This window comes from Xiphophorus maculatus, chromosome 16 (assembly GCF_002775205.1).
Source record: "Xiphophorus maculatus strain JP 163 A chromosome 16, X_maculatus-5.0-male, whole genome shotgun sequence".
NCBI lineage: Eukaryota > Metazoa > Chordata > Actinopteri > Cyprinodontiformes > Poeciliidae > Xiphophorus > Xiphophorus maculatus.
In genome coordinates, this window is record NC_036458.1 from 18,035,103 (window position 1) to 18,045,015 (window position 9,913).

Consider the following 9,913-nt stretch of genomic DNA (forward strand, 5'->3'; position numbering starts at 1 on the left):
TATATTCTACTTTTTATTGGAGTGCAACATTTTCCAGCAGATATAGTGAATAACGGAGATCCAAGCATCATCAGTTTCACCCAGAAATGAATCTGAGATTTAGCATATTAGTGTATCGTTAAGCAGCTAGTTTTTTTTTATTTAGAGACAGAAGGTTACACATATAGATATACTTAAATACATAATTTGATTTGGCTATTCTGTTTGGAGGTATAAATCAAAACGATGATGTGGTGTGTGAACTGCTCTTCACAGTGATTTAAAAAAGTGTACTTTTCCTGACTAACACCTTCATATACAGGTTAATTCATAGCAGAGTCTCATAGGCAGAATCCTTCAACAAAACATGCCAACACAAAGTTATTGTGTAATCACTCTCCTCCAGCAGCTATTCTCGCCTCTACCCTGTAATTCTTCTTTAGTGTGTTGATTTGTTTCATTATTTTAATTGTTTAAAAGTCCCTCTGAGTGGCGAGATGATTGGTTTAGATTTCAAACAGCATTTTGAAACATGAGATCTGTAAACAATTCTTCATTTTACCAGCATAATTTCAAAAAACAACAAAATAAAAGATTATTGAAAAATACAACAAATCTGTAAAAAAAAAAAAAAGTATGTAGGGGATGGTAAACCTACCGGAGGTTTTTATCAACTGTTTAAATATCTGACAATACAATCATTTTCTGTATATTTGCTAATATTTTTGAAGCATTGCAGAAGTTTGTTTAATGTCTGATTTTTTTTTTTTTTTTTTTTTCATTTTTGCTTCGATTAAAAATCGGCGGTTTGTCCATAGAAATACCGGTAAGCAAGTCAATGTCCCAATATGAGAGAAAAACAAAACAAACAAACAAAAAAAACACCGCTCGGTTTGCTTCTCCGGGTCTCAGGGGAATCCAGAGGCAGACAAAGGTGACAAGATGGCGCTGATTATTTCTACGGGTTAGTCTCTCCCAGCTGTTCATCATTTACAGCACTCCTTCTTCTCTACGTGCAGGACTCTTTCGCAGCGGGGGCAGGTGTGGTACGCGTCCTTGAAGCTGTCGAGGAAGAACGGAATCAAGCAGCAGCACAGGAACAATCTGCAAAAAACAAAACAACAAATAGGCTGAGTTTCATAGCGGCACATTCGAGATTCACCCTGCCTGTCGCAAAAGTATGAACTTTTCTTGATTTTTTTTTTCCTCTCTCCAGGTTTTGTCACCTTTTAATAACGAACTTCAATGTGTTTTTATCAGATTAAATATTAAATTTGTTCTTTTATTTAAAATATATTTCGAAGAGTTCAAGATATTTTTTTGTCATTCAAAGGCAGGTCTATATGAAAACACTCAAAAATCAGTGATTAAAATGTAATAATTAATAAATTAATAGTGAATGAATATTAGCTTTTAATATCTAATATATATATTTCATATTTCTTAGCATTGTTACATACATAAAATGCAAATCATAATAAAATCAAAATAATATATTTAAAAAAAAATTACAAATCAATTAATAAGAAATAATACTCTTATTTTCTAATTTCATATTAAAACATGTGCATAAGGCTGGGGTTAGCTATTAATAAATGAACAGAAGAAAAACAAATAAACAAATAGTGTGTTTAATATATTTGATTATTTAGAATGTGCATGCATTTAAATAGGAAGCAAATGAATTCACATTTTTGAACAGCATGAAATACATAATAGCAATATTTCATGTGCTGCACAGTAAATAATAAATGCCCTCCCAGCTTTTCCGCTGTTCTACTTGGATATGGAAGCTGAAAGTATTCAAAATCCTTGAAAAACAGTTTGAAAGGGCTTCAATAAGCCTCGAGAGCTTTTTATTTTTACTATTATTATTAAAGACCATTCTAAAATATCACAAGAAAGCTGCTCTCCTTGAAGGCAAAGTCAAGCGGTTAGTTGTGTTTCACTAAATATAAATCACAAATCTGTTGTCCTTTCTTTCTTTCTTTCTTTCTTTTTTTGTTTTTGGAGCCTTGTGGAGCGAGTGGCTTAATCCAGACACTCACCCACAGCAGATGAAGAGTATGCACATGAGCCAGGCGTACGTCCCTGCTTTGTAATGGACGTTGGTCATGACCTGCTGCTGGCAGGACGTGCAGGTCGTCATGCCAGGGCTACGACCCAGACCTACATCGTAGCTCACAAACTTCTTCTTGTCTTGCTCGTTGCCGGTCCCCCCTCCGCCGGTGCCTCCCCCTCCACTGGTGTACACTGAAGGGGAAAAGGGAACCAGGTTAGAGGATCACTCTGATGCTCATGTTTCTGGTTTAAAAAAAAAGGAACAAAACAAAGGAACTGATGTCTTTCTGTGTTTATTTGAGTGGCGCCGTACCTGGTCTGGCCACAGAGGAAGAGCCGACCTGCTCTTGGTCAGGAGGGGTGAACGGGGTGTGGACGTGGTAAACCTTCACTCCTGTCCCCTGAGTATCTGCTTAAACAAACACAAAGGAGAGAAAAAAAGGAGGGAATTAACGACCAGTAAGACGCTCTTGATGCGCTCGCAAAAATAACCATAAATAACCATTTTACCCTTTGTCACATTGCCACCAGTCATTATGTGAGAAAAGGTCATTTCCAAGGTTTGGATTTTGACTAGGCCATTGCCCACTGCATTTACTTGAATTCATCCTTTCATTGACTATCCCTTCTCCATGCCTTCTCAATACAAGGATTCCCACAGCATTGTGGGAACGCACAAGTTTACTTTACATGGAGTTTATATAAAGTAAGAAATACATACAGGTGAACTATCCACTAGCTAAATGACTTTTGTCATTTCAACATCTTGCACTGGATTTTAGTTAGGAGTATTGGAGTAAATGAGGCTGAGGAAAATCATTTTTCTTTCACTTCACAATTATGGTAATCCTACATCCAAAGTGTTTGATTGTAACAATGTGGAAAAAGCGAAACGGTGGATGAAGTTTTGCAAGGCAATGTCCACGAGGATGTGGGTGTTTAACGTACCTTGGTTGAGGTAGGGTGGAGGTTCCCTTGCGCTCATGTTGCTACACAGAAAGAAAATACAGGAAATGAATATGAAGGTCTTTTGATGTCAGGGTCAAAATCAAGAGATACAGCATCAATACCGCCACCAGGGGGAGCCAAACTCCGCTGACAACCATTTTTCTGCTCTTCGTTGAAAACATCTGTCATCCACTACACTGTCCCGGGCCAGTATTGGCTCTGCATTGTGTGCATCCATTATGTCTGCATCCCCAGGAAACGCCTGGGTGTGTCTGGGCCTTCAGGTTTCAGGTGCGGCCACTGACTGAAACTCTCTTCACTTTCTTTTGGAACAAGGTCATGCCTGTTTGCTGCATGTCTTTGACCAGAGACTAATAAATAAAAACCGCTGGAGCCACAAAAAGATTAAAAAAAAAAACCAACCCAAAACATCTATACCTACTAATTGTTACATATGATTCAACAATTATTTCAGAGTAGAAACACAGTGCACAAGTATCTAAAGACCCTTTTAATAATTTATTTGAAAGCAACTGAAATAGATTTAATAGATTAACATTAAAACACAAATTTTTTCCCACTGTATGTTGAAATACATCTCTTTTGAGCTTCATAATGTTTTGAAATATGCTTTGCTCATCTCCCCTTTACTGTATGTCCCAGTTCTGTCCTGTACTCCTCATGACCAGATCCGATTGGCCAGTGGAATTGGTGATAAATGGTGGAATGGAAAAACAATCTGAAGTTATTAAACAGTTAGTAAAGTATGAAAGTAGGTTTTACATGGTTTTGATTCAGTTTCTTTTATGGGAGAGATGTTTTTCTTTTAAGTTGGTTGTTGAACCTTTTAACTTTCAGAACCTGTACAGAAACATGCCGTAAATTATTAAATCTTCTACTATATCAACTTTAAGCTAGACTTAAGTGTGATGTTAGTGTTGTAATTTGCCATTTACTCTCAAATATTTTGTGCATTTGTTCAAATGATGATGTGCAAAACACTTAGTGGGAAGTAGTGGTAGTCTTTAATACAGGCAGTATGGCTCCCCACTCAGGGCGCCATTCCACCAGGGGTGGCACAGGTGCCCCAAATAAAATATATTTCTTTTGCTTTCAAATTCAAACAGGTGACTGCAAAAACAATCCAATCGTAATTTAATTTTTGAAGTCTCTCTCCCTGAATATTTCTGAAAAATGCATTCCAGCACATAAAATACCATCAATATATGAAAAGTTTTTGCAGTGTCTATTGGGTTGTATGGGTTTTTGCTGGTAATACTGGTGCTTGCAAATGAGGGTAAAAGCACCCTTATCTGGTCTCTAAAAAATAGCAAGCTATCTTGTTCAAGAATAAATTACATGATATTTTTTAATGAGCTCCAACTTCAAACCTGACTTAAAAGCATCAAAACAATTGTTTACTCTGGTGTGGGTTGGCAAAAGATCTCAGTGTGTCATGCACATTGCCTGCATACACCCTTTAACCAGCAGAGGAATGCTACAGAGCAGCATGCTTCTCTCTGAGTCAGACTAAGTCAGGGTGTGTCATTCAAACTTAGCGATGACAAACCCCCGACGCTGTCACTGTACGTTTCTACTCAGGGTGCACAGTTAGATCTCTGAGAAATAGGTCTTGATTTGTCTGGTCCACTTGCATGTGCTTAAGAGTTTGACGCTGTAACTTCAGTGCGCTTGTTCATCAGAACGCATGCCGACTGCAAAGGCATGAGGCCAGGTAACCGGCTCCCTCGTCACCTTCACGCTTGGCACTGGTTTCTGGTTTTTCAAGTAAAACAGTTGAAGATATTTCAATCAGTTTCAGAATCGTGTTTCCTTCTAGAAAGGCCGCTTGTCGACACAAGCGGGAAATCTGACAGGTCGTGGAGATAACGGTGAGGTGTGGCATTCATAAAGTCTAGTTAACCACATTGCTTTGATGCTTTCAAGCCACCATTGGAGAAAATTAAAGGGTAAAACAATCCATTGTGTGATAAATTTGCTGGTATTGCCGCTAAGAGTGTGAAATAAGTGCATTGTGAGTTTTGCAGGTTCAGCTATGGCCCTGAGTTTTGCCAAAAAAAAAAAAAGATAGATAGATAGAAAACAAACAAATTCTCGCCAAGCAGGTTTTTAGGTGATTACCAGACGAGAAGTTTGGCCAGGAGATAAATTCTTAACTCTGCCTTTGTGATTGTGAACGGTCCTGTTTCTCGTGGTAATCCCACGGACCGTATCAGGTGTGGCCTCTTACTGTTCAGTAAGTGGCACCCGTGCTGGTCCAACCTGAATGTGACGGTGCTTGTAAATGCATTTGGATTGCATTCATCATCTGATGAAACTGGAGACAAGTGGAACAGTAAGTTCCCCAGTTCACCTCTCATCCCGGCAGTATCTGTCTGATCAAAATTTGCGTTTGGGCCAAAGAAAGCATCTCAAGTGCCTCCAAAAACAAAGACCGACTCTCTTATTGCTCCTGCCCTTCGTTAAAATTTAAAAACGTGTGTACCTTGAAGTTTTCACAAGATGTAGGGTGCTTCACAAAATTACAACACAGCAAACAACAGCATTGAATAGTGAATAAAATCGAACTTCCAGTCAGTGCCTCTGTCGCTGCCTGTGATTTTTACCCATCTTGTAAAAATTAAAGTTACTATGAAATAGTTAATTTTTTACACTAATATATGTACTATGTCCAGAATAACACAGGTGGATAATAAAGTGTGAAACGCAAGGCTTTTGACTTCCGTCCTAAAACCAAAATAAACCTTCTAACTCTACTTTTGGTCTATTTGGGTTGATGACATCACAAGAGGTGCAAGAATTAAGCTGATCAGCTGGCATCAGTAAAGACTAAACAACATGAGGAACTTCTGGACAGGCTTCATAGACATTCTGCACGAGTTTCAAATGGTTCATAACCACTTGGTGGCGCCCTGTGCCTTTTGTGATGTCATCAGATGCTTTTTTCTTGGGCGGGTCGATTTTATATCGCTTTACAACAAAATAATGAAACAAACTTAAAATCTGATCTTATGGGTGGGAAACTATAGCTACGCCAACTTTGTCTGATTTTATTGAACAGTTTTGGTAATAGTTTTAAATATGCTGAGCAAAGTTATTAATGTATTTTTACACTTTAAGTTTTAGTGTTTAAATATTAAACTTTGGTGATATTGTCGGTTTTGTTTTTTGTTTTTTTGTTTTTCCATTCTGTTGTATTGAAAGAGAGCCAATGATCAAACCAAACAAATTGCATATGACAAATTGCTACAATTAAATATCTCAATAAAGAAAAGCAAAAATGCAAAACCCTTAGATTTTCTTGAGAGCTTCATATGGCAGAAAAATCAAAAATCTGAAGGTTATTTATCACAATATCCAAAATCCAGCAGTAGTAATAAAAAATATGTATATATGTATGTGACTTCCTAAACCTTATAGCAATTAAATTAGGAAAAAAGAATTAATTAGGAATAAAGTGCAAATATTCTTACAGTCTTACCTTGGTGTTGTGTTGCAGTGGGTTTGCAGACAGGTGTGTGTAGGTAGGTGTGTGTGAGCTCCTCCTGCGGATGGTGACTTCTGAGGATTGAAGCTGAGCTGATAGCTTGTCTCACCTCTACCTCTATGAGCCTCACCTCCAACCCGCCCTCAGCGCCGCCCTCGCCACAACAAAGAACAAGAAGCACGAGTGACTCACTCTGTAGTTTTGATGGAACAGCCTGTACTGGTCTTAGTTTTTTTTTATTTTTTATGACCAGCTGGATGTCTGATTATTAAAGGATTATTGAGCGAGTGCATACATTTGTTACTTTCTTCGTGTGGGAATAACCTGTTTTTCTCTCCGATGGCGTCGCATGATTTAACGTAAAGAGATCAGAGTTGCCGATTCATTGTTGAGCTGTAATTCCACCCAAAGGCGACGGAGAAACCAAGTGACACACATCTGCATGCTTTTTTACTCAAGAATTCAGAGAATGTTCATGACTACAGGCAAACCCTTTCCACAAATTACATATTGAATTTTACAAGCTGTTGCAAAAACAAACAAACTGCTTTGGTTCCTTCTCATAAGTTGTACCAAATTTATGGAACGGGATAAACTACATTTTCTTGTTGAAACTGAGGGAAACGTGCAATTGTGCAGGCCTAAGGAGGAGCAGCAGTGCAGGGAAATGATAAATGATTAAAAACATCAAAATTAGTACTTGAGGTTTGATCAGGATAATAGAGTTTTACACCAGCTCCATCATGTGAACTTACCTGAAATTGTATAAATGAAAAGAAATATAATTGTAATTTCAAAAATATAAATTATGCACTAAAACAACGGGTGTGTTGTTTCAGTGCATACACAACCAAGAGACCTCATACGTAACTGCCTTCACTTGACTGCAGAAAGAGGATATGCGGTGTCCAATCAACTCCTTAAAGAACATTTTGGCAATGAATTTAATATTACTGCAGCCTATGAAAAAGGCCACTGGTTGGCCCAACATTAAAGGTGAAGATGCTAAAGCATTAAAAACATTTGGACATGTTCTCATATTGATGAGAACATGTTATGAGACCAAACAGCACCTGTGAGGTCTTTTGACACCCATTCAGCCGAAGGAAGTTGCCCAAGAAATCAGTGCAAAACGTTAGTCAGCAGTGTCTCTCCATCAGCCTGTGTTCAGTCGCCATGGCAACCCCATGGTGATTAAGGCAGATCTGCCACTAAGTGAGCCATGAAACTACATTAAAGTTTGTGGTCATAATGTCCAAAAATGTGAAAAGCATTCATAGGTGGAATAACTGTACTTTGTATATGGATTGTGATTCAGCAACAATAGCAAGCCCTTCATTATGTTGCCTGTGATTAATCACGGCGCTCCGATCCGCCCAGCCACATCCCGCATTAGTATGTGGCCCACAGAACCAAAGGTGTGTGGTTTCATGGAGCACTATGGGTAAATTATGTGTCAGATATAGCAATAATGCCACTGCTTACAAACAATGGTGATGGTGAACCAAGGGACAGCTCTCCAAATATATCTTGTGTGTCAAAAAATCTAAGATGTTGACTCTTTTACGCTTTAATTAGGTTCTGTGAAAATTGTTCCTTGGTTAATCCCAAGTGTAACAACAGTGAGTCAGATCTAAACCATATTGTTCCCTTCGTCGACACACTGTCGGAGCATGGAAAGGAAGAAGATATTCGCTTAAAAGAGAGCTATGAAAATGATTGCTTATACCTACATGCTGTTGGTAATGGCAACCAAATATTTTGTATGTTGAACTGTGACACCCACAATCCCACCTTGAGTGGCATCTTAGATCTAAACGCCTGGAAATCTCAAAGTTTCAACCCTCTGAAGTCTTAAGACCTAAAAACTCAACTGTCTTGTCATATATGACTGAGCAGGAAACTCCCCTTTTCAGATGAGAGGCAAAAATATCACCAGGAAACTCACTAAAGTGTCAACACTTTTATAAAACTGATTTGTGAAAGTAGTTCTCATGTCTGTAATTTGGTTTGTACAGAGTGTGTTAGCTTACATGATAGGTGCTTACATGATGATACTTGAGACAATTAGCGTCTCTTGGAAGCTGAAAGGACCAGGCCAGCTCTACCACATTTTCTCTGGATTATACATTATTGTTATTATTGCTGCCCTTAGACTGAATGTCTTGACTGCTCTAGCTTACAGGTGTGTTTAGAGAGACTGCATTTGATTTACGATAGTGTTACAGATTTAAAACTTTAACCTGGGAAAAGAGAAACAACATCTAGGTCACACTGTACTGAACTGTACTGAAAAATGACACACAAATAAAATTTCAAAACCATTACAAGGTTTTTATATTATTTTCGTTTTAACAAAGTTCAGTCTTTTTACTTTCAAGTCCCAGTCCCAAAATTAGGATCAACGGTACAAATGAAAATTCAGACTTGGTGATATCTAGGAGTACAAAAGGGATTTCTTTGGCTTTGATGAAATCCTACTCCAACTGAGAATTAATTTTGAGCCTGAGCTCAACTTGGGTCGTGACTCACAGTAAGCTTATTGTATGGGGCCCACATGAACTGACTAAATAAAACCCATAAGCAACACCAGATGGGTGACATGCATCGCTTATGTCTCCAATGTGTATAAGGGAAATGAATTAAAACCGTGCAGGATTTCTCAAACCCCTAAGGGTTCCACTTTGACCTGCATTAAACCACAATAACAAATTTACACATGAACATTATGCAACAATATACAGTCAAATCTGGGGCCCAGTTTTCCAACCGTATTCAAACTAAATGGTTTCCAAATATGAACGTTGACTGGGAGGCAGGATGTTTGCTGATGTCTTCTTGGATACACACAGGGCTTTGCATGTTTGTCGTTACATTATTGCCACTCACTGCCACCCAGAAGCACTGAAATTAAGCCAATGAATTCTACGTAAGGTCAAAATGGCTATGCAGTTATGAAGGTAACATTGCAAGCATCTAGAGGAAAGTTCGGTGGAACCAAGTAAACACTACTCATACCGTTGGACACTATAATCGTGGTGAAACATGGTGGCAGTAGCGTCATGCTGTGGGGGTGCTTAACTTCAGCAGGAAGATTCGAGCTGATGAGAAGATGAATGAAGCTAAATGTTGGACAGCACTGCAAGAAAATATTTTTTTAGGCTGCAAAAGACTTGGAGTTGTAAATGCTGCAAGTTGTGGTTCTGCAGAATATTAATATAGCAGGGTGAAATGCAAATGCAGGACACACGCTTTAGATTTTTATTTGTACACATTTTTCTTTTTTTTCTTTTACAAATAAGAAGAACTATTTGCTTATTTATCACTGAAAATTCCAATAAAAATAATTTGGAGGTTAGTGCTTGCACCATGAGTAATTATAAGAAGATTCAGAAAATACTTTTGTACAACACCCTA

The 9,913-nt window shown here is 38.1% G+C and overlaps 1 protein-coding gene across 1 annotated transcript; it reads right to left on the reverse strand.

Moving 5' to 3' along the window:
• Positions 1–6,593, reverse strand: LOC102227613 (lipopolysaccharide-induced tumor necrosis factor-alpha factor homolog). The gene is made up of 5 exons (XM_005806068.2): positions 6,491–6,593; positions 2,989–3,029; positions 2,354–2,449; positions 2,028–2,232; positions 1–1,083 (listed from the first exon to the last, which is right to left on the reverse strand). The coding sequence occupies exons 2-5, from the start codon at positions 3,023–3,025 to the stop codon at positions 966–968; spliced, it is 456 nt and encodes a 151-aa protein (XP_005806125.1). The 5' UTR covers positions 3,026–3,029; positions 6,491–6,593; the 3' UTR covers positions 1–965.
• Between the last annotated feature and the right edge of the window lie 3,320 nt (positions 6,594–9,913).

Excerpts from the sequence above, each read along its gene's own strand:
- LOC102227613 (XM_005806068.2), bottom strand. The coding sequence starts at position 3,025 with ATGAGCGCAAGGGAACCTCCACCCTACCTCAACCAAG. Across the intron at positions 2,450-2,988 it reads TCCACCCTACCTCAACCAAG|ATACTCAGGGGACAGGAGTG; the intron begins GTACGTTAAACA and ends TTGTTTAAGCAG. Across the intron at positions 1,084-2,027 it reads ATACTCTTCATCTGCTGTGG|ATTGTTCCTGTGCTGCTGCT; the intron begins GTGAGTGTCTGG and ends TGTTTTTTGCAG.